A 25,379-nucleotide genomic window follows, 5' to 3' on the forward strand; every position below is an offset into this window, starting at 1 on the left:
AGCTTCCTCGAATCTTTCTCGAATCTTTCTTTTTAATTAAACTAGGATAGGTACCTGTTATTGTTATCGATATCCCTGAAGAAATCAGGTGGTTTCCTGGCTAAAAAAATTAAACGAGCGAAAGTTCTTTTAAATTAGCCTGCATAAAAAAGACAAAGATTCAACACCGAATTTTCAGATTTTCTCTGTACTTTGAACTTTCCTTAGCTCCAAGACTTTACAGTCAACATCCTTCGAACTCGTACCTAGCTATTTTCTTTTAAATTAGCCTGCATAAAAAAGACAAAGATTCAACACCGAATTTTCAGATTTTCTCTGTACTTTGAACTTTCCTTAGCTCCAAGACTTTACAGTCAACATCCTTCGAACTCGTACCTATCTATTTTCTGTTGACCTGGTTGGTTCTCCAATGCAGGTCTCTCTTTCAGTATCAGTTATGGTGTTATTTGTCTAGAAATTGATCATTTGTTAGAGATTTTGTTGCCTTTTCCTCAGTAAACTTCTCATGAAATTCCATTGCAGCTCTACGAAAAATACACCCTTGACTTTACTTAGCTCCCAGACTTTACATTCAACACCCTTTGAACTCGTACCTAGCTAGTTTTCCTCAATAAACTTCTCATGAGATTCCATTGCAGCTCTACGAAAAGTCCGAGAAAGCATTCTAAATTCAAGAAAGAGCAACACAAGATCATCATGTATCCAAAGAGAAATTGATATCTCAGCCTGCCACCACGCCTTTTTATAATTTTGTCCAACCGTTTCGGCATACTACCAATAATTCTATCAATCTTTCCAACGTCAAAGTTCTCAATGATTGCTTCACCCGGGCACTGAACTCGTTGAAACTTTCCTTAGTGATTCTGTATTCCAATGCATCCTGCGATAGCGTTCGACCGACCAAGTTAAAAATGTTCTCAATGGACTTTTCCAGAAAAAAACCGTGCACCCCCTGTTGAGGAGGTCCAACCTTTTGTGACCTACCCCCTTGGAATTCCAGGCAATTTTAGGATAATACCCCTCTGGAATTCCGAATATTTTCCGAATTTTTACAAATTTTCAATCATTACCCCCTTGGAATTCCGCTTATTTTTGACGGATTTTCGTCTACCCTTATGGAATTCCACTGCATTTCAAACCTTACCCCCTTGGAACGGAAATGGACCTCCTCGACAGGGGGTGCACGATTTTTTTCTGGAAAAGCCCAATGGGATTAAGGTATGGCCTGCGCGGTGGAACGGGGAAAACTTCTGATCGAATGTCCTTGATTGTCTTCTTTGCCTTGGCGGAATTTTGAACAAGACAGCCGTCCTGTTAGAAGGCTATACCTCGGATGTGTCGAGTAGTTTGAAAGATAGCAGGGAATTCCTGACGCACCATTTTAGCAAAGCTGTCACCGTTCCATCTGTTGTGGTACTGGCGACAAAATACCACACCTCGGTTTGGACAAATTGCCACCATGAAATTCGACATGTGACCTCCTGTACCTGCGCGTTTACCTTTAGTCGTGCACATGCCACTCAATCCTTCGGCTCTTTGACGCCAAGCCATAGTTTTGGTGGAGCGGGCCTCATTATGTGGGTTGGTCCTGTGCGTGAACCCGGTACCATCCAAATAAAAATTTATATTCTCCATCCAAAAGTTCTTTGGCAGTTTTCGGGCATTTCGGGCAATTAATGCCAAACGTTCAGTGACTACATGTATTACTATCGATTGAATCGTGCTCTTTGTGACCGCAGACGGTTTGGTAGGATTGAATGAGGTAGGGATCTTCGTGTGACAGCTTTGAAAATTTTAAATACGGTACACCACGTCAGTTGAACTCTCGCTTTATGTATTTGAAGGGTGTCAGGGATCTTTGGAGGCATCTGCTATTTCGTCTGGTTCAGGTTTCTGTAGCATCTCGTCGAGGGGTAAATACACGATTTTGATGGAAGGAACGAGATTTTGTTCTGCAACTGCGAACTCTTAGGAGTTATCAACTTTCAAACGATTATCTTTTACTTCTTTGAATACATTTTTTTTTGATGGTACCACTAGAATCTGAGAATTTCTGTCTGTCTGTCTGTCTGTCTGTCTGTCTGTCTGTCTGTCTGTCTGTCTGTCTGTCTGTCTGTCTGTCTGTCTGTCTGTCTGTCTGTCTGTCTGTCTGTCTGTCTGTCTGTCTGTCTGTCTGTCTGTATTTCCACTGGAGACATAAAAGGCAAAAAAACTTTAAAAACAGCCTAGAGACTTCAAAAAATTGACTGATCTCTTATTAAATAAAGGGTAAATATTTTATGACTTCAATATTGAGTTTGTTCTTGCTACAATTGGGCCTTTGAATAATTTGAAGCTACTTAAGTTGAGCTTTTAGTGCGTTGTACACGTTCGACTATATTATAATCTCTTTAGTGATTCTATCAAACTAGCATAGAGAGGTTCGGGATATTAATGAATACAACCGTGATAAAGTTGATTCTTGATTTGAATCCATTTCCATTTCATTATTTTAAGACTATGTTTAGCATACCGAGTCTTGTTTCATCTGGTTTGTTTCATCCATTTGAAATGTCTTCACTGGTGATCTTCTGAATTGTAGACTCGATGCGAACGTCTTTGCCAATCTCCGTCGGAAGTTAAATAAATAACGTTTGAGTTCTAAATACAACCCCAGCAGCTTCGGTTATTCCTATGTCATGAATATTGACGACAGCTTTCTTAGGGACCCTGCTGTTCCCCCTGATACATACATAAAACTGTTGAGCGTATAAATGAAAATCAGATTTCCATTCTCAAATAGTTCAGTGTATGTAAGAAAAGTTCACCACTCTTTTTAGCCATGGGTGTTGCAAGAGACCGAATGAAAATTTGTGCCTCCCTGCCGGTTCCGCTATTGGTGGTGAAAATAAGTGGTGTAAATTAAATTAAGTTGATCTTATATTAAATAAATTAAATAACGTAACATCTCAGTGGGTTTATTCACGATATCTTTGTAAAGAGGACTGTTTACAGAAATTCTAGCATCGTGGACTACCCCCGGAAACCCAATAAAGCAGTTTGTGAATTTTAGTTTGTGGTCACAAACAGCCTGGAGGACAATAGACGGAAAGTCCTTTCTATTGATGTAACTTCTGGTTTTCTCCCCTTGGCCCATTATGGGAATATGGCTCCCATCAATTGCGCCAAAAACATTTTCCATTCCTCTGAATGCTTGAAAACCCTTCACAACTTCTTTGGCTTCTCTGCCCGTCGGCCATTTTATCAAACTGTCCATCAATCGGTCGAGTATGGCCTTCATTACTCGTCTGATCAGGCCACGAGTCGTTGATGTTTGAATGTCAAACCTGTCGGAAAATGATCGTAAACATGCAGTGGTAGCTATATACCAAAGGAAAGCACATCTGATTTAATATTGGAACAGGTTCGCGACCACCAGTGTGTGAGAAGATGAAAGCTTCATGGCTAACTGTCAGTTTGGCATAAGAATTGTTTGACTTGTCATTATATCATGCTTTTTTTTCTCAAATAAAGGAAATATTTTATAGATTAGAATTAACAATAACAATTTCTTCTTGGCATATTTGTTACTTCATTTTCTTGCAACAAAACAAGATCTGTTTTGGCGATGGTTTTGGCCTTAAAAAGAATTGAAGATCAAAAATAATCACTCAGTTTTTTTTTGTGAGCAAACGGTGAGGGGTTTAATTAATATTTTCCTTTCCTGATTTAAAATCCATACACGAATATTCATATAATAAAAGCATATCATAGTTTCTCATTAAAATTGGCTACGTTTAACTGATTGATATTAAAATTAAAAATAATTTTACCTGCAATTTCTGGATAATTTTAGGAGATCCCTTCTTTTTGGCGCCTTTTGTGAAAAGTGACTGCAAATTGTTGACAACGAAGGATAATTTGCAGATATTTCATGTAACAAAAAGTGATACTTTGTGAAGTCGGAAATGCGATTTGAACAGCTTGTTATTATGGAAACGTGGCACGGAATAAAAAGAATGTATTCAATTTAATGAATAAATAACTTGTTTATGATTATTTTGTATAATTTCCTTCGAGAAACTGGGTTTTTAAGAGCCCACAAAGCCTTAAAATATTCTTAACGTGTTTTCGAAGCCTAATGATCTTAAATAGTTTGTTCTTATAAAAACAGCGCGATTGGAAGATAAAAAGGGAAGAGCAAAGAAATTTACCGATTCAAAGTATCCAGAACTCTTAACAAGTTTAAGCCTTTCTGGATTCGGATAACGTCTAGAAAAGGCTGCGAAGAATTCAAAGTCATCTTCAAAACCTTTGTCGATTAATTCCGTAATATCTTGAAGAAGGTGTGTCACTGAAAGATATTGCAGCTCTCTTCCCTCTTGTAACCACCATATTTTTTTACAAATAAAATTAAAAGAGACCCGCCGCAACGCATAATTTTTATGCACGAAATGTTTGTTAGAAGCGTAAATTATTCAAGTTAAAGTGATGAATCAGCATGATTCCGTATTATAACTTCCAGAAACATAATGGCGGCGCCAACATTGTACAATTTTGCCATGAAGCTATGATCTTTTGACATTGAAATTGTGGATTTAACAAAGTTGGTGAGTATGGCAAATTTTGAAGTCAATCGAATTGGCTGTAAGTAAGTTAAAGAAATAACGTTTGATAAAGGTTTTTTAACAGTTTTCATTTGCTTGTGCATCCAGGTCTGATCTACATGTGTGTAGAAGAAAACGTGGCAATAGATCGTAATTCGACATGATATTGATCAATGATTATTCGTTTTCATTCATTTCTAATCCATCCATGTTAAAGTCACCTAAAATGATTAAATAAATCGAGCAAGAGTAGGGACCGCGCCAGGGGTCATGCAGTCCCTCCCTGACACCTCCCTGGAGTAACTACAAATTTTGACCTTGCTCACTGACACCACAACCCTTGCAGTTACTCCACTACTCCACACCGAAAACCCAATAAGAGACCAACACACTTCACTGTAAAAACTCCATTTTGTTTTAAGTAAAAAAAAAATTATTATTAGTAATAATTTACTTGAATCAATTTGTCCGTATAGTAATGATAACTTACTTATTTTTAGTATCATTTTAATAGAATTGTAAACTTGTAATTAGTATTTTATTACTTATTTTAAAACCTGTAACAAGTATTTAATTACTTGAACTTAAAAAGAAAAGTATGAATGGAACACAATTGGTGTTTGCTGTCTCTTTTTTACATACTTCAAAAATGAGGCATTTTTAAATTAATGCCACTTAATAACAAAAAATGTTTACCTCTTTATATACAAATAAAAATGGGGCAATTAAAAACTTATGCTACTTAAAAAACAAATGTTCATCACTTGAAAAAGGGAAACTTTTCGAAGAAATGCTGCAAAAATTCACATCCAATCAGTTCGTTCACAATTCTGTTGATGTTCTGGGCAAAGTTTTGTTGACTTTATGTTCAGAATAAAACAAAAACAATTACGAGCGCTTGAAAGGACAGAATATCAAAATAACATTTTATGCATTTTGAACATTGATTTCAACAAGCAAGATTTCAAAACTTGTTTTGAGACTGTGGAGAAAATCAAGCCCACAAAAAGCGAAAGTTACATGAAATTACTGAAGCACGACTCTCTGGCCTCTTTCCTCAGTAGAAACAAAAGTGTGTCTGTAAAAGATTACAAGTTGATCCTTCACTTCACAAAGGAGCTCTTAAAACAAGAGTGGTTAAATATATACGATCCTACAGTTAAAAGTGTGTGTAAATATTATATCCTATGGTTAAAAACATATCCTATGGTTAAAAACATATCCTATGGTTAAAAACATATCCTATGGTTAAAAACATATCCTATGGTTAAAAATATGTATGTTTAAAAATATAAAATGTGTACCCATTTTTGGTTGAGCAACCTGTCAAAAATTTGTGGATGTACACATCTTTTTTGGATTTTTTTCTAAGGATTTTAGGATTTCAGCCCAAAAGTTGGTTATGGATTACAAACCAAAAGCACTTGGCGATTTTAAAAATTTCAATTTTTACCACATTTTATGCCTAAATTACCTCGAATTTGGTATAAAAAATACCTCCATCTCACATTTTGATGTCAAATGATGCCGAAAATGCCTCTTTTTTAGGCATTTTTTGTTGCGTGCTCAGTTGATAATCAGTTTCTTATTTTTTGGCTATGTATTTTCAGAGCCTTAGCAACTCGGTTGCTTATTAAAAAATGTGTATCATGTTTCGTAAGATTTCCAGACCAAGGAAAAATACACTATTTACATTAAAATATCCAATAATACTTTTAAAAACGACAATGAAGAATGTCTGTTATGGAAGAATCCAACCCATCCTTCATTAGTTCTAAAGCATTGTTGGTAAAAAAACAATGAATAAAAACAGAAAAAAATGTCAAGCTAAACACTAACAAAAAGAAAAACAATGGAGTTAAGCATCAAGAATATAATCTTGGAAACATTTCCAGTGTTCATTAGCTTGATTTAAGATCGAGGCTGGCGCTTGAAAATCCTCGAACAACAAGAATTGTAAAATGGTCAAGCACAGCTCCAATTCTTGAGGATAATCTACGTTCAGCATATAGAACGTGGCAACCAGCGCTACAATCGCCCTTGAAATATTTTCTTCAGTGAATACAATTGTCTTGTGCACGAGGAGAGGAGCTTTACTATTATCGACTACTAAAATCGGATGACTCGACTGCAGTTTACCAACTACTTTTTCGGGGTCTTCGTGATTCTACAAATGGAAGAGATTGAAAACATTTTACTTTAATCGGATTTATTTTCGCCATTTTCGCGAAAATAAAACTCGCGAAATCGTTTGGGATAGCTCATTCATGCGATTTGAAATCGCATTTTCGGCGGAGAAACCACCATCCATTTTTATGACCTTTTTGACCCAAATGTTAATATAAAAAAAGTCGTCTAGCACGTCTGTGCACACAAAGAACATGGTCGCTTTTACAAAACAGCCTGTAAGAATCCTGATTTTTGAAAAGCTAATGTATAGAGTCGAACCTAGAGAGGGTACGATTTAATTTTGGACACTTTGGTACAAATTGACAATCTCAAGCTAGAATCACAAGAACAAAAATTTTCTGAAAATTTCAGTAAGGAAAAGCATAAGCTGATGCTTACCTCAATTTCAATGATGAGCTTTTTCTTGACGACTCTCTTCGAAACTGTGAAGATCGTTGGGAGATAGGTCAACATGTGAAGGAGTTTACCATCTAAATAAGAATAAAAAACATCGATTTGCACATATACAATAACGCGCAGAGGAGTTTCCATCTCTTGAAAATCCTCCATTAGAAAAGATGTTCCCCACTCACAAAATGGTTTGCTTCCCGAAAATTAGGGTTACCTATTTTGCACTAAGGTCAGAGCCCTAAAGAAGTGTGCATCCGTTTCACAATGGTTTCGAGAAAACTTAAAACCACATGGGAATAACAAAGGATTTTAAGGAAAGACTCCAATGGGTGTTTTACTATCTGTGAGAGAGTATCAAAGTAAACTCAGAGGTCCAAAATTCGTCTCAAATAAAAAAGAAAATAAAAAAAAAAAATATACCACTTGAACACTGCTTTGGTGGTTTGATAGCATGTTTGCTCATCCCAAAGTAAATGATGTTGTCCAAATGTTGTTGGAGTCTCTGCGTACATACATTCATGTATCCATCCTCGGTTAAAAATTCTTTCGTTTTGTTTATTCTTCCGACTTCATTCACGATCTGCGAAGGAAAAAAAGTTAAAAAAATTAAATTTTATTCCCAAAAATTCATGTCGGAAAAACTTGCACCAATTATCTAACTTGCTGAAATACAAACGTGCTGAAAATAAATTAGGCAAATTTCAAGCGAATTTCATTGGGTCCCAGGGGGTTGGATCACAGATTTATAAAGCCAGAAGGGCTAGATGTGCAACTATAAGCTTTCTCCAGCAAAAAAAGTGAAGCACGACTTTGGCGCCAAAACTATTTTCTCCGAATGATAGATTGAAAAATATATTTTAATTGTTTCGAAGAACGAAGCGTTTTGGGTTTCTCAGAGATTCTCTCTGAGAACGCTCGCGCAATCCTCCACACAGTGATTCTAGTCACGTGACCTTGGTAGGAAATCCTAAATATTTGCTTCACTTTTCTTACAAGGCCGCGGATCTAGCCCTTCGGGCTTTAAAAACTCATTGGATTGGCTGCCCCCTTGAGAATTCTGGAAATTCCTCCCCTACCTAGAGATTTTCTCCCTTGCATCTGATTTTTGGACCTACCTCCGGGTGCCCCGGTGGAGGTCCTATGAATTAACCTCTGTCTGTTCGTTCGTTCGTTCGTTCGTTCGTTCGTCTGTTACCAGCTTTTCTCGAGATTGGCTCATTAGTTTTTTCTGATTTTTTGCACAAAGATGCAAAATGGCAATGGCCAAAATGTGACGGAGCCCGATTTTCGAAAAAAAATCATTTCCGGCCGAAAATGCCGGAAATATGCCGGAAAAACCGGTTTTTTGGCATTTTCTCAAGATTTCATCATTAGTTTTTTCTGATTTTTTGCTCAAAGATGCGTATTAACAATGCCCAAAACATGGCCTAGTCCGCTTTTTGAGAAAAATTTTTTTCCGGCCGGAAATGCCGGAAATATGCCGGAAATCGCCGTTTTTCTGGATTTTCATTGGACTTTTTCCATATAATTGGTTGTTTTTTTCATTCAAAAACATTATTAATAGCAATGCCCACCATCAAGCATGTTTCAATTTTCAATAAAATAGATTTTTGAAGCCGGAACTTTCTAAAAATTGCCGGAACAGCCGATTTTCGCCCGGAAAAACGGTATTTTTTGAATTTCTTGAGCTGTACTTTATATTTTTTCATGAAATTTTGCACACTGATGCAAAATATCAATACCTAAATTCTGACGGGGCCCGATTTTCGAAAAACATCTTTTTCCGGTCGAAAATGCCGGAAATATGCCGGAAAAACTGTTTTTTTGGCACTTTCTCGAGATTTTATAATTAGTTTTTTCTGATTTTTTGCTCAAAGATGCGTATTAACAATGCCCTAAACATGGCCGAGTCCGATTTTTGAGAATTTTTTTTTTCCGGTGGAAAATGCCTGAAATATGCCGGAAATCGCCGTTTTTCTAGATTTTCATTGGACTTTTTCCTTATAATTGGTTGTTTTTTCATTCAAAAACATTATTAATAGCAATGCCCACCATCAAGCATGTTTCAATTTTCAATAAAATTGATTTTTGAAGCCGGAACTATTTTAAAAGTCGCCGGAACAACCTTTTTTCGCCGGAAAGACAGTATTTCTTGAATTTCTTTATTTTTGCAGATTTTCATTGGATTTTTTCTTTATATTTCTATATTTTTCACACAAAAACCTTATTGATAACAATGCACACCATCAAGCATGATTCAATTGTCAATAAAACTGAATTTTGCGACCATAACTTCCTATTTATTTTTTCCCTACAACCCTTCCCTCTCCCCCCATCAACAATCAATGATGAATTTATTGTGTTGTGTATTTTCGCTAAGCGCTATATTTTCTGACTGATTTTTTTTCATTTTTCTTTTCGCATTGCTATCTAACTTTCATCATCAGGTAGGTCCATTCAGCATATAGCTTGTTACCCCTTGATTTTCAAAAAGACCTTTGTTCATCCTTTTGGCATTTTTCCAAAACACCACTCTTTAGAGGAGGGGGACACTATTTAATTTACAACTGGCTCTATACTATTTCAAAATCGAGGTTAGTTCAAAAAATAACATAACAATGCTCAAAGCACTAGGCAAAAAATATAGACACTCTAAAATGAAATTAGTTCATCACCACATTCACTATTATTATAAAGAAAATTTTGTTGTACGTGGAAAGACCATACCTCAATAGGATATTTGAATGCTGGATATTCTTGGATGAACTCAGCTACGATGTTGGCTGGTGATTTCTTTGTAGAAGCCTTTAGAGATTCTAAAAAATATCTCCTCCCCTCAAAAGTTTTGTTTAGATATAGACATATTGCCTTGGGATTTCCATTTTTCTTGTTACACTCCTTGCGTAACAGACCTTTGAATCTCTCAAAGGCAATATTTTTGGCTGAAGTTTTAGGAACATCATCTGCAACATCATCTGTAAAAACTTCTTTTTGAGATTCAGGAACTTCCATATTCAATCTGGACTCGTCTTGATTCTTAGATGGATCACCATCTAAAAACGAGAACAACATGCTTTATTAAGTATTGATTGAAAATTCAAACACACATGTACAAAAATTTAAAAACGATTATAATGTGAAAGTGAGGCCCATGATCATGATGGGATAAATTTTTGGTCCAAAAACGCCCAGGAAAAACAATCAAATTATGGTTCGTGGTTCAATATAAATTCCACATTAATTTTAATTCTCGCAATAATTTATTCCTGCAAGGTAGGTTATTAGTCCTAGTGATGGCTAGGATGGCTAAAGCAAAATTTCATATGTGATCATCAAAGGACATACAAATACCTTCAACAAATCTTAACTTTTTTGAATTGGAAGCATTGGCGTCTTCGAGCTTCTTTTTTTTCCTCTTTTTTTTCTCATTCGAGGTCCCAATGGCATTTGCTATAAAAATTCAAGTTGAAAATTCTGAATCAATTTCCAGTAAAAACGATCAAATAAGAGCTCATTCGCACAGTGGCGTAACCGAAAAAAAATTCTTGGTAAAAAAGGTCAAACTTTTCCATTGAGTGTAGAGATATCTGCATTATTTGTGACCGTTTTCTGGCTATCTTTGACCTTTTTTAAGGCCTCTTTTCTGTTGTTTGACCTATTTATACCAAAATTTTCACCTGTGGCGCCTAAATTACACAGAAAACCCCTTCTAAGTACCTTTATTTGACTTTACAGAGCTAGGCTGTTTGAATATTTTCAGAGCAAATATCTTTGTAGTAGAAACTTTCACCAAAACTGACCCCTCAAAACAGGTCAAATTTTCGAAATCTTGCCCCCTAACTGAAAATACGTGGCTACGCCTCTATCGCAATAATAAATTCCGCAAAGCTTAAAATTTTTGGGATGTCATTCGCAATAATTAATTCTGCACAAATGCTCAGAAGTTTGTCATCTCTACTGAACTTATACCTTCTGCCGTCTGCTCCTACCTGTCAATAATTCTAACCATGTTAGTTCTGTGAGATGTACTACTTTAATCGGAATAATTTTCGCGAAAATAAAACTCGCGAAATTGTTTGGGATAGCTCGTTCGCGAAATTAAATCCGCGCAAAATTTTTAAAATCACATTTTTGGCAGAAAAACCAGTCAAAGATTTCTATTGCTTGCAAAAACTAGCCATTTTGACCTGTCTTTTAGGCTCATTTGTGAAATTAAATCCACGCGAATTTTTTCGAATTGCTGATTCGCAAAAATAAATCCAAAAAATTTCGCGAATTTTTGACCTCGTGAAATTTAATCTCGCGAAAATTAATCAGATTAAAGTAATTTCAAGGATGTTAGTTAAACCCAAAAATCAGTTCCCTTTTAAAGGAATTATGAAAGAAAACAAAAAATTTATTACCTGCAACTTTCCTTCTTCTCTTTTCTTCGTTTGCGGCTTCATTAACAGCTAAAAAGTTATTACAGACTGTGTTAGGCAACAATTACCTTTCCAAAAAAATTAGCTACTCTTCTGTGGTTAATTGTAGGGGGGGGGGGTCATTTTGCAATTTTTCAACCCAAAATCACCTTATTATTCCCCCTCCCATTTTATGACTTCTTTGGCAAAAAGGGCAAAACCATTGAGTTTAAAGCCCCGAAGGGGCTAGAGGAGAAACTTCTGGATGGGAAATGAAGCCACTATTTCCCATCCACAGACCCGCGTCCAACCAAAAACGTCTGTACAAATCCCGCAATTCCGTACGATTTAACATTTTTAAGGTTTCAACTTTTCTTGCCTATGTGGGATTAAAGATTCACTTCTAGCCCCTTCGGGGCTTTAAATTCAATGGGCAAAACCTTCATTTTCCTAGATGTTTTTGCTAAAATCACCCTATTTGACCCCCCCATTTTATGGATTTTTCTTGGAGTGTCGACCCCCCTCCTTATTTGACCCCTCCCTACAATTAGACACAGAAGAGTACATTTTTCAATGAATAAGTAAATTGTGTGTGTAAATGGAGTAAAAAACAAAGTGTCGAGGAGAAAGTATTGCAATAGGGACAAATTTTATGTTAAAATGAAAAATCTGGTCCTCCAGGAAAAAGATTTCACCCATTTTTGAAACCCCCACATTTTTTCTTTTCCCCCCTCTTTGGCAAAATTTTTTCAAAAATATCCAAACAAATCTCATAATAGACTTATCAGGGAAACTTAGAAAGTTATTTTTTAAAGATAATATAACCCAGGAAAGAAAGAAAAACTGTATTACTGAAACAGACTGAAAATGTCACTCATAAAGAAATTGAATACCTTTGCAACACGGATCATTGTAGACTCGTCTGATTAGTTTGTCAAGAAACTCTTCCTAAAAGAATGAAATGAACATAATTTTCTACTTCAGGAAAAATCACTCATGTATTTGACATTTTATGTGCATTCCTGTACTAAGTGCAAAAGTTTTTATGTGTCATAGAAGGAGCGTGCCGGCGCACTGGAAATTTCCGGTGTTTTCCGGGGCGCCAAATTTAACTGCACTGCACCTACACCGGAACCGGAATTTTTTGAGCACGCTAAAATTCGGTGCACGAATTTACGCAAAATTTGCACTGGAAATTTCCGGTGCGCCGGCACCCTCCTGACATATAGATTGAGAGATGGTATTGGAATAGATTGTTTTGTTTGAATTATAATGCACAGAGAAATGCTGGCAGTTTCATTGAATTAGTTACTAAGTCAGATAAAATTACAAAAATATCTTATTTGAACCTAACTTACATGTGACTCAAGGGCATCCAACAAGGATGGAAATGTTAGTGTCAAAGCCTTCGCCATTTCTGTTAATTCCTCACAGGTAGGCGTTCTCAAATGATTTTCAACCGTCAACTTGGTTTGCATGTTGGTTATCGTCGTGCGGACAAGCCTATCTACCTGGACTTTGTTAAGGCCACCTGCCTGTTCGGTATTAATCAATTCAGGGTCTTTGTAAATTACAAACTTGGGTTGATTGATCACAAGCAGATCAGGCTGAAAGCTTTGATTGCTTGCTTCAATATACGAAATACTTGACAATTGAATTACTTTTCCTTCATTTTTCCTTTTGGGGGTGGTTTCATTTTGTGGTGTGTTTGGAGTGGATGCACTTGGAGTGGATACGCTTTGAGTGGATAAGCTTTGAGTGGATAAACTTGGAGTGGATCTGCTTTGAGTGGATACACTTGGAGTGGATCTGCTTTGAGTGGATACACTTGGAGTGGATAAGCTTTGAGTGGATACACTTGGAGTGGATAAGCTTTGAGTGGATACACTTGGAGTGGATCTGATTTGGATTGGTATTTCGTCAATCATTTTCTTGGTTTTGGGAGTGTAAATCTGAAGTAAGCTTAATGAGTCCTGAGCCTGTTCACGCCTACGTGGCGAAATTGGAGGTGTGTCACACGTGTACATCCAGTCCTATGTAGAAATCCGATTATTGTGAAACCATGAGAAACAATATATTTTCTAGTTAACATATTTTCAATATTTCCCTCTGCACGTAATATATGGACTAATTTTTTCGTGCAATAACAGAAAAAAAATGTGCTAGAAATGTGCATGCCCAAAAATTAGTATGCACAAAAGTTTGTACGTATAAGGTATATAGCAGAAAAATGTTGTCTCCAACTGTCTGCTTTAGCCCATTTTTACCCCTATTTTTGTTTTTTATTGTGAAATAAAACAACCCCCTGACAATTTCTAAAAATTTGAGCTGAATTGAAAGCAAGGAAAGAAAGAATACCTGTACAATATTCCAAGCACCAATCCTATCTAATGGAGGGAAACCAACCAAAAACTTTTTGAAATCTGAATATTTCATGCCACAGACATCGTTATCGTTATTGTCATTTTCTAAAATTTAAACAAGGGATACTTTTATGGACATTTTATTACGCGTGTTACTTCAAGAGACTTGTTAGCGTGCTAATTTGAACAAACTTATTCACAGGTAATATGCAATTTCTCGCTGGTTTTAATTAACTTCACGGATGGATGTATGGAGGATGGAGGTATCATAATTTAAGCTGGTGGAATTTGGTATGCAAATAATAATTGCTGGTGGAATTTAATATTCAATAGTCCGTCGCGATCTCCTAAGGGTCTATTGCAAAACTTGATGATGTTTTCTCTCATTTTGGCTTGCGATTTTGCAAAAAACCTAAAAAATGTGACAAAAAAATTTTAAAGCGACATCGAGCGCTCATTTTTTTTGCTTTATGCTACAAAATACCATACCTTCCCATAAAAATAGGTTTTAGGGGTCATCGACAAAAGATTTTCGAATTTTTTATCGGCATTGGGCCGATAAGTTTCAAACCCCCTCCCCCCTTGCTCTTATCAGCCAAAATTTTTCAAGATAAAGTTTTCCCTTTTTGAAACCATAGTTTTCTCTAACAGCGTGTTCGCCATCTTGTTGACCTCGCTATCGCCGCCCGTCTTCATTGTTTATTTTGAGTTTTGACTTATTTGACCCACATTGAGTTTGTTTACATACCCGCGTTGATGTCGAAAATTAAAACGAAAGTTAAAATGACGTGATGAAGTCGCATATATATCAGCACGGGGACCAATGAAAGACAAGTATTTTCGCAACGCTACTTCAAAATTGTACTTTAGGGGTGACGTCCATTCTCATTTTGCCACGACGAACGTCAATTTGACGTTTTGGGGGGTAGGGGTTTTTCTGCTTGACGTTCGTTTTGTGACAAAATGTTACTTTCCATATTTCTTTTCCTCTCATCAACCAAGATCACATTATTCGCCATTTTTTAATATATATTGGCTACATCTGGAGCATTGAAGCCACCCGTCACCAGTTTCACCCAAGAGACATTTGGCACATGTAGTGATAATTTCATCCATATCAACAGTGTCAAAAATGGCCACATGGTACAGTTCCATCAGCCTTGTTGTACCATTGAGTGTAAAACGGTTTTGGATCTGAGGCAATCTGGTATAGCTTAATACAATGAAATCTAGCTCGTGTGATCTTCTTTTTTGCCATGTGAACCTGGAGTACACGTTTTTTTTTTATAAGAACGTCAAAAATTTCGAAGCCTTCGGATGTTCTTAGTTTTTTGGATTTGAAGCCTAAAAATGTTCTTAAAATGTTCTTATTTTCAGCATTTTTTGAGCATTTTGATGTAATTTCTTAAGAAATTGCATGTTTTTAAGTCTCCAAAGCCTTAGTATGTTCTTAGAATGTTCTTAAATTTTTGGGCCTCTTAGCCTTATGTTCTTATATAGTTTGTTCTTATAAAAAAAAACGTGTATCTGCATGTCGACATTGTAATGTGGCTTCTCAATACACCCAGGTTCACGCATGACTTCCTTGGACGGCATGTATACACATACGACGTTTTTTGACAACTTCTGAGCACATTGTGCAAACTGCTCAGGGGTCGTGATTACTTCCTTCTTGCTCATAACCGCCCGATACACCAAATTCTTTACACAGCCACCTAAGCCATCCATCGGCCCTTTGCCATGGTGCTGTTCATTGTAATATCTGGTTACACTGAACGGTTCCGGAAAAAATCGTGTCAGCGCAAAGACATACTTCGAGTGAAATTAGCTGGCGCAACCATCACTCCATATATGGAGATCGATCGAATGAAATTGGTTGAAGTGTGGATGCCTTTCCATCATGATATCAATAACTTTAAGAATGCAGCTGTGTGCAGCAACTCAGTTTCTGATACGATAACAATGTTTTCATGCAAAAGTTCACCGCGTTGCGTCTAATTTCGTCATCCCACGGATCTTTGAACTTTTGCTGCTTTACCATCGACCGTAGCCCACTAAAAAAGCCAAAATCAAAAGTAAACAAACTTGGAATTTTCAAAAATCAAGCGTTGAATAAAGCCAAAATCCAAGCTAAAAAAGGTTTGAATTTTCAAAAATTCATGTTGAAAAAAGCCAAAATCCAAAAAGTGATGGCAGAGATGTGGAAAAAGAGATCTTAAACAAGGCTTTTGTTTTTGTGAACATTCACTCGCTAGCCTAGGCTCGATGGCTCCCGGTCAATCTCTCGTTATTGTTCGCACAGATACGTGGTTGATCTTTGATCACTCACACAGCTCAGCAGGGCACCATTTGAAACTATGACACAAGTACCCTATGTGATTCACTGTGCGAACTCACTGCGATTGACCTGACGGAAACTCACAGCTTGACTGCTCACATTATAGCCTAGTAACTAGGTTAGCTATACATCAAAACAGTTTTGAGCGAAAAATCACTTGTGGTTTTCTCAAAGAAAATGGTTACAAAAACGTAATTTTCACATGGATTTTTAACGTTTTCCAAACTGTTTGGAGAAACACAAATTTCCAACCCAAAAAGTCTAGTTTTCCAAGGAAGAGTCTCAATTAAAAAAAAATGTAATATCCAAATGGATTTTTAACGTTTTCCAAACTAATTATTAGTTCAGCAGAAAAACAATGATCCAACCATGCATTAATTATTACAATATGCATGATATGATTATATAATATATATAATATATATAATTATGCATGACTGTATCATTGTATTTCTGCTGGACTACATAAATATTCAACAGGGTGGCCTCTTTGAAAAATGGTCTATTCTTTTAAAGTGTCGAATCTCTTGTATAGAAATACAAGATTCGCACAAATGCGACTAAATATTTCCCCTTACACTTGCAGATGGACTGCCTGATCGAAAAAAAAAACGTTTCAACTTGAGGCCGTCCAGGCTTGCGCACCGCACTGGGCTCGACTTCAGTAACTTTCGAATTATTTATTATTTAAAGGTCTGATTGTAGCAGGCCCAAAAATCAAAATTTTCAAAAAAGAAATATGGTTTGTCTCTTAGCCAATCAGATTGCTTATATTTTTCAAGTTCAGGAAAGGAAAACAAAATTCGAGTTATGGAGCCAAAAAAGGGGAACATTCGATATATGGAGGTTTTTTTATAAGAGTTTATTAGGAGATTTTCATGCTGCCAACGAATTTGTTCGAGTTAAGGAGACGTACGAGTAATAGAGAATTTACGACCTCATATGTGGTGATGCCTGATCAACATTGCTAGGCCTACCTACATTACCCTGTTTATATCATTTGGGAGGATATTTTCGAAAATGGTCGAAATCCTATGTAGGTTGAAAACTGAAGAACAGAGTTTGTGTTTTCTTTGAATATATTTAATTGATTCATATTGAGTCACTTTTATTTGTGTTTAATTTTACTTTTTCTCACATTGAGTTGCTTCTTTCCTTTTGGTCGATTTAGATCATGATGTGCATTTTTGCTTTTGAGATACTTCCGAAGAATACACCATTGTCCCATTTCTGTTTTTCTGCTCCATCAGAATTATGTACAAATAGTTTAGATCTTTTGTCATCATTTGATATCACATACCTGGTTTCCATTTTATGAATATTCATCCTGAGCATGTTGTGCTGTTGTGTCCTCTTGTTGGTATTGTTTTGTCTCTTTTTGTTTATTACATTTTTTGAATAGTTGAAGGTTCAATACTAGTTTAGGTATAAACTTATTTCTTTTTTAATGATTTTTGTTGGCGAAAACAAAAATCATAAAAAAAGAAATAAGTTTATACCTAAACTAGTTCAATACTTCTTTGACTATATATATGTATATAATGTATATTAAAAAATGTATAACAAAAGAACAGTAAAGCTAAGTTTGTTAAAAATCAAGGAAACCAGCACAAATGGGATAGGCCAAATCAGCAGTTTTTATTGGAATCATAAATTGCATTGTGACCGTTTTGTCATTTTTTTGGCAATTAATTCTTTAAGGGGCCATTCAAAAAGTACGTTCGTCGCTGAGGGGGGGGGGGGGAGGGGAGGGGGGTCATCCAAAAGCGAACGAAAACGAACAGGGGGAGGGGGCCAGAAATCTAAGATTAAAAACAAACGTTTCACACATTTCGTGTGCTTGGTTGAAATTACCTTGGATTACCTTCATGTTTATATTTATGTGGAAGTTTGTTGATATATGAATCTCTTTTCACCAATCTAATCCACAAAAGAGCAGATGCTTTATTCTATCGACCTCTTTGTCAAGAATATATGTCGACCTGAAATATCGGACAATAGTTTTTCTATCGACTTCTTTGTCGAGAATGTAAATCAATCTGCTCAAGCAGACAAGGTTTATATTTTTGCCGTGTACGAAACATTGGAACACTAAGGGGTTACTCACATATCGATTCTTCCCACGACTAACGTCAAATTGACGCGAAGGGGTGGGTGGGTTAGAGTCTTTGACGCTAAGAAATTTCACCAGAAATATCGATTTTTAATACGTTTATTCCGTGACAAATGTTACTTTCCATATTTCTTTTCCTCCTTTTACATACCTAAATATTCGTTCACTTCGCTATTTTACAAAAATTTTAACCAAAACAAACGGCCCGATGTTTGCGTCTCGAGTTCCTTTTGTTCAGACGGTCCGCACGGCCCTTGAATCTCGGCCACGGTCTGTCTTTTTTTGTGAAATTCAGCTTTTCTGTTGATTATGATTATGGAAATAATTAATTCCGGCAACTTTCTGAAAACAGTTTAGAAATTATCTGCCTGAGCAAGCCGTAGCGAAATTAAAGATGGCTGACGACGAAACAACGATGAAAGTTGAAGGAGAAAATTTTCATGACAAAACCTCTGAATTCATGAATGTAAGAACATTAAAGACTTTGTTTTGGGGTCACTCGGTAAAAAAATCTCATATAACTTGTTCCAGAGATATTGTCGTCCATAAGAGTTTGTATTTCAAAGCAAAAATATTTCTCGTACTGTCCATTTTTCTCATCAATTCTTCAACTTGAACAAGTTTCACATCTCAATAGAATATTAATACCATTTTGCCAACCATTTAATGTCCAAAGTTATGGGGATGTAGCGTTTTCTTCATGTCAAGCAAATGTCTCTGAAATCTTTAAGTTGGTTGGTTTGGTATTCGGAAGAGGTAATCCATGGATATCTTTGTAATCAATGATGAAAAACTCTTGAAATTACTGATGATTACAGTTGAAGTGTTAGCCTCGCATTTCATGTAATTATTGGTCGCCAATTAGATGAAAATTGTATGTTTTTTGTTCGTCAGAAAAGAGTTATAACTTTTAAAAAGCCAAGACTGAATTTTCGTCCATCTTGTATTTTGATCTGAATTATTCGTGTCTTGATTACTCAAAAACATGCGCGTACCATCAAGGTAAATCCGTGCGATTTTGTCTGAATAACTAAAGCAAATGAAAACCAAAACAAACTTCGCAATGTGGTGGCGGATTGCCCCTTTAAGGGCGCAAAAAGGGCGTAAGTAGCCAAGGATCGGAGAAATGCCTTTTTAACTAATATTTCCCCTTATAGCGGGGAAATATTCAATAAGTAAGATTAATCTTGCTTCTCTTGAAAACCAGAAATCATTATATATATCCTCTCATCACTTAGAACAAGCCCTTCAAAAAACCATAACAATAACCAAAAAATCAGCAGCGAAGGTGCAAATATCCCTTCATCTGACGGTAAATTATTCTCCTGGGAATAGTGCAGCCAAAATGACGTCATGTTTCAAATCAAAACATTGATTTCAACCCCCTGGCCTGGTTAATAGCGGCAAAATCTTGTTTTTACTAACGTCTTTCGCTGGACCTCGTAGATCAAAACATAGGGGTTTTTTTAATATTTTCTTGCACAGGAAAGAAAGTATGAGGTCATAATTACTGCTTTCAATTGCGTGTTTAACGTGTGTACTCCGTCTTCGTGGAATTTTTTGATTGAATCAAAACAGAATATGCTATGTTTTTAAGAACAAATTTCTAAAAGGCTTTTGATGTTTGAAAAGTATTTTTTTTTTTTTTGAATTATCAAATTCAATTTTTTTATTGTTCTAATGAGTATAAAATTTTTTTTTAAGATGCTTTGTTGGCTTTTTAATCTTCGCGTAAACTTGCATATGTTTTGCATATTTTCCAACTATATCCAACGAACTTCGTTTTCCCGAAGAGGAACATGGTAAACTTCCCGATCAGAAAGAAAAAATCCGATCAAATAGTGCAATATACTTAATACTAATAATTCATCGACTGTCTCTACTAACCATTGATAAACGAGGCAAACTTCCAATCAAGATCGGATTGCTGGTCGGAAAAGTCAAGAGCTCTTTCACTACAATATGTAAGAACAAAGTTGGGCTCTTTTCTGGCTCTATCCGTGTCAACTTCCATAACCAAGGTTTTCCACGCCATACTCCTCCAGTTCTTTACACTAAAACATAGCCAGGTAAATCACATAGTAATTAACATGTATTTTTATTTCAAAGATTATCCAGTGGCGTAGCCACCGGGGGGCAGGGGGGGTCGCCCCCAAAAAATAAAAATTGACCAAAAAGGTCAAAGTTTTCCCAATAGAATTTGAAGGGGTCTGTAGTTTTGTGACCTTTTTCCGGCTACCTTTGACATTTTTAAGGCCTGCGGCGCCAAGATTACAAAGAAAACTCTGCGACATGAAATTTTATGCTTTCTGCACTTTTTGTGACCTTGTTCTCGTTAACTTTGAGCTTGCCTAAAGCGAAAATTTACGCCTACGGCGCATAAGTTACGAGAAAAACTTCCCCTAAAAAAGGTCAAAGTTTTTCCAATCTCGCCCCCCCCCCCCGAAACGAAAATTCGTAACTACGCCTCTGCTATCTTTTTACAGCTTAACAATAAACTTAACATGCATATGATACATACAAAACGTATCGAATTGGCTATTTCTAGAGTCTAAAGGTATGTAGATCAAAACTAGAAGCTGTCCCAAAATTATACTCAACCTTATGACGTCATAGGAGACAATTTCCTGTTTCTTAGGCAAAAACCCTTGACCCTTAGAATTCGACGAAAAATCAAAGTTGTCAAAACATCTAACCATTTAAATACTATTCGAAAGCTCTCAAAAAATTAGATTAGAGATATATTACGAATTTAGTCGATTTCTAAAATGTCTCTCGAGAAATTTAGCGTCAAAGATCGCAAAAACGTCGTATATAGTTTTAGTGGTTCCTATTTTATAAAAATAATCGTGAATGCATCATACATTGAAATATAGAATAATAAAAAGTTTACCAAGTCTAAAATTTTCTTCCTAGTAAGGGATATCTTCTTTTTTTGCCATTCAACAGGTTTGTCATGAAAATTGACCTCTTCGATTTCCGACGCCCGTTTATTGAACTCAAGCTTTTCTTCATCTACCAATTCTTTCCATGCAATATTAGCTTCTCGTAGCGAGCTATTCGGGTTATCTGAAATCATATTAGAATAAGAGCAAGCTATTTATTGTCTTGTCATTGAATAAATAATGTAATAGTTTTAATTAAAACACAACTAGAAATGAAAAATAAAATCATCATTGAATATATTTGAAAACAGGTAAATAAAATAAAATCCGTAATTAAGTTTAGACCAGTCAACCATTTAGATTTGAATAGGTCGTATCCTCTTGGATTTCGCTTTTCGGTTTTCTTTTTACTGGGGGCCTTCTTCTCATTCTTGATCCATTCCTACAGTAAATTTCACGTGAAGAATAATTTTCGTGATTAGGATTCTTAAGATTTCTCAAATCTGCCCCATTTTTAGTTTGTCAAATTCTCATTTTCCTGTTTTTTTTTGTTTTTTTTAAACATGAACACAAAATCTTCCAATAGATTACCTTAAAGTTGCTAATTTTAGCAAATATTAATTTTGGTATACGACAGAAAAGGTTTTTCGAGCGTATTAAACGTATCAATTTTTGCGCACGATACTGTCAGCGTCTGATTGAAATCTATTAAGGTTCTCAAGTCGTCTGACTTGTGCATTAGCATTCTCTAGGCGCCTTTTGTTTATATCCACCTCTGACTCTACTACTTTCCATCTTTTAAAGCGCTTGGGGGTGACTGAAGTACCTAAGATAAAGGGGCAAAGAGGTTATAACCATAGCTTACTATCAAGTAAAACAAACAAATTTTTATTAAAAACAATACATTTTAAAAATCAAAACTGAAACCTTTTCCTGTTCTTCACTTTCATGTTCTTCATTTGCTGGAATCACTTTCAGTAGACCAGTAATCATTATTTTCATTAGTTTTGTTATCATCATTTTCTCTTCCTTTACCACCACTATAAGCAGAATTTATAGCCAAATCATGGTTCTTTTTACATTGTATATTTTCTTCTAAAAGGTGGTAGGCCACGTCTATTTCGTCGCTTTATGTACCATGGTATGTTATACCAAAACAGAATCATATTTATTTCCCATATTTCTGTTATAAACTAAGACCAATTGTTCCCGCAACACTAAAAGGAGATCACTCACCGTATTCAACTAGCATCTGCAAAATTTTCACAAATGTCAAATCTTTTACAAAACTTTCATTTAAAGCTGAAAGCGAGAGTTTTGTTTTTGAATTGTTGTGTTCGAAATCGTCTTGTGTATGCCTGTAAGAATTGGAACCTTAATAAAGAACAGTTTAATCGTCTTGACGTGGCGTATCGAAATTTTCTGCGTCGAAATGGTACGTGGTGGTTTCAAATTTGTAAATGAAAATGAAAATGATTACAGATTTCAATAAACAATGCGCAGCTCCACAGGATCTGTGGAACCTCTGATGTTAGCTATTTCATTAAATCACAGCAACTTCAATATGCTGCACACGTCCTTCGTCCTTCGTATGCCCTCTTCTCGTTCTTTGAAATTATTAACATTTAATGATGACCAATACACGAGAAGAGGTCGCCCTGCCAAGTCTTTGTTGGATCAAGTTGTTGGTCATAAAATGATTTATGTCAGTCAATTTTGTTCTCTTGCCTTAAGCAAGAAGTAATGATGTGAATTTGAATTTAACTAGTTCGACATGGGAAAATACCTCTAAGTGAATACTCTCGGGTACCTAATAGCCGCCCCCCCGCTAATTAATTTTTCGACCCAGGACATTCTTATTCCAACCCCCCCCCCCCCGGCTATTAGGTACCCAAGAGTAGGCCTCACGGCGAGATACTTTCCCATGTCCAACCATGTCCAGTAATGGGCGGTTGTAGAATTTTATTGTTATTAGGTTATTATTATTATTTTTATTACTTGACACATCTTTGCTTGACCAAATATAGAATAGCCTGTCAGCTGCTTTTGCCGGGGCCATTCGGGAGATAACCTTGATGTAGTACTGGTGAGTCTTTTTTAGTGAAACAAAATTGTTTTTTTTTTCAAAATGGCACAGGCTGCAACAGCATAGTCATCAATTTTGCGGTCTGCGTACACTTGACACATCTTTGTTTGACGAAACATAGAATGGCCTGTGAACTGCTTTTGCCGGGGCCATTCGGGAGATTACCTTGGTGTAGTACTGGTGAGTCTGTTTTAACGAAACAACACTGTTCTTTTTCTCAAAAATTGCACAGGCTGCAACAGCGTTGTCATCAATTTTGCGGTCTACGGTAACTTGATCTCGAACGTCATCTTGCCATGACAAGTACACGTTATTGATGCATCAGGTAAACCTCCTAGTAACTTTCTTAGGGTCCACGATTATAATTTTAGGATGTTAGTGTAGCTATTTACCTCTAAAGAAAAGTTTTCATGCTGTTTCACGTGAGTTGCGTATATCGCCTTGAGAGCATTTTCTTCATTGCTGCTCCCATAAATGATTGGGTCCAGGAACCACAGTTTATCCTCTTGGGTGATAATGTTGTCTACGGTTCGGGTTGTTTTTGGCTTAACAACAGCTGCAAGATATTTGAGGTAAGAACTTTGCGGTCTTCTATTGTAAACGGAAACTTGATCTCCAACGTCATATTGCATCAGGTGAACCTCCTATGTAACTTTCTCAGGGTCCACGATTAGTCCAACACGCTGAAAATCCACTATAGGTCCATGGGCTTGTACGTGGAGAAACAAGGACCATACCTAGTATCCTGTTCGCAATATGGGCATAACCATGCTTGTAAAAGGTTTTATGTTTCCGAACCTTTACCACTTTGTGATTGTCCTCGTTGAGTACGTTTTCGTATTCTTTCATGGTCATGTTTGCGCATACCCCAGTTCTAAAACGAAATCAATGATGATCAGCGTCAAGTATCAAGGTGGCTTGGGGTTACCAACTATTCTTCTGAACGATTTTTCAGTTGATTTATTTCGTTTTGTTAAGTTACGTATATTCCGCCATTATGGAGGCGAATCTGTCAATACGATCTTTTACAAAAATCGAAAGTTTGCTTCCATAATGACAGATGCACAATAAAATAAGATAAATATTAAAACCAGTGAAAATTGGGAACTTTTCTTTTATAACAGCTAAAATTATTTCCATAATGAATAAATGAGGGATGTAACGAGATCGACGGGGTTAGAAAGAAGTAAAAATCACCAGACAGGGCCGTACGTGCAAGGTATACGAGAACATTTAATTATCCGAGGGTGGTTTTGGGCAAAACACCCTGATACTGTCAAAATGTGTAAGACAACTTAAAATGTACTTACTGGTGGACATTAGGCAGAGCATTTCTTGCCAAAAGATAATCACGAACGGTTAGAAATTCATTTCTTGAGGGAAGAAGAGATCAGTCTCTCATGATTGTGTTGATAGCCTGGTCGCTTTCTTCAAACGTTTTTATCAGATCAAGTGTCACAAGAACTTTCGTCGTCCCTCTCCCAACTTAAAACATCTTGCTTTTTCCCATAAAGCCCTCCTCCAATTACCAAGTCTAAGTTTCAAAGCAACCACGTCGTCTTCATTAACGATGTCTTCGAGACCCTCAGAACCTTCAATGATAACGAAGCCAATGAGCGAAACCAATGACGTTAGATAGTGTTTCGATGTGGTTGGTTTGGACTTTAGGTCTAAGTATGATTGGAAGAACCCATCTCTGACTTTCTTTTTGTCGAATAGTGAAACAAGAGATCCGAGATGGAGAGCAACCGTTTTCACTTCTTGGACGCATTGTTTAGCTGATCTTTTATCACGGAAATTTCCTTCCACCGAAATCAAGTACCTTTCGAACATAATCATTGTCCGACTTATCAAAAGTCTTCTAAATCGTGTTTTTGACTTGCTGTCGACGATTTACGTCATTTCTTGACCTACATTCTGTGGGCCAGCTGCATTCTGTGGGCCAGGGACTGTACAGTGGTGTTTGTATTCACTCCAAAGTTGATGCTGTACCTCAAGACAGCCTGAAGTTTGTACAATCAATTATAC

General features: G+C 36.4%; 1 protein-coding gene across 2 annotated transcripts; it reads right to left on the reverse strand.

Moving 5' to 3' along the window:
• Positions 1-5,216: 5,216 nt before the first annotated feature.
• On the reverse strand, positions 5,217-14,210 carry LOC136800182 (uncharacterized). Of its 2 annotated transcripts, XM_067056800.1 has the most exons (9): positions 13,925-14,209; positions 12,925-13,599; positions 12,460-12,514; positions 11,570-11,617; positions 10,518-10,616; positions 9,894-10,219; positions 7,587-7,746; positions 7,155-7,246; positions 5,217-6,753 (listed from the first exon to the last, which is right to left on the reverse strand). In XM_067056800.1, the coding sequence occupies exons 1-9, from the start codon at positions 14,000-14,002 to the stop codon at positions 6,445-6,447; spliced, it is 1,842 nt and encodes a 613-aa protein (XP_066912901.1). In that variant the 5' UTR covers positions 14,003-14,209; the 3' UTR covers positions 5,217-6,444. The 2 variants fall into 2 exon arrangements, with proteins under 2 accessions (XP_066912901.1, XP_066912902.1); XM_067056801.1 differs by lacking the exon at positions 10,518-10,616 and having other exon boundaries at positions 13,925-14,210.
• Positions 14,211-25,379: the final 11,169 nt, after the last annotated feature.

This window comes from Clytia hemisphaerica, unplaced genomic scaffold (genome assembly GCF_902728285.1).
Source record: "Clytia hemisphaerica strain Z4C2 unplaced genomic scaffold, Clytia hemisphaerica genome assembly, whole genome shotgun sequence".
Taxonomy (NCBI): domain Eukaryota; kingdom Metazoa; phylum Cnidaria; class Hydrozoa; order Leptothecata; family Clytiidae; genus Clytia; species Clytia hemisphaerica.

Excerpts from the sequence above, each read along its gene's own strand:
- LOC136800182 (XM_067056800.1), bottom strand. The coding sequence starts at position 14,002 with ATGAAATATTCAGATTTCAAAAAGTTTTTGGTTGGTTTCCCTCCATTA. Across the intron at positions 10,220-10,517 it reads AAAGTTAAGATTTGTTGAAG|ATGGTGATCCATCTAAGAAT; the intron begins GTATTTGTATGT and ends TCTCGTTTTTAG. Across the intron at positions 7,247-7,586 it reads ACCAAAGCAGTGTTCAAGTG|ATGGTAAACTCCTTCACATG; the intron begins GTATATTTTTTT and ends ATTCTTATTTAG.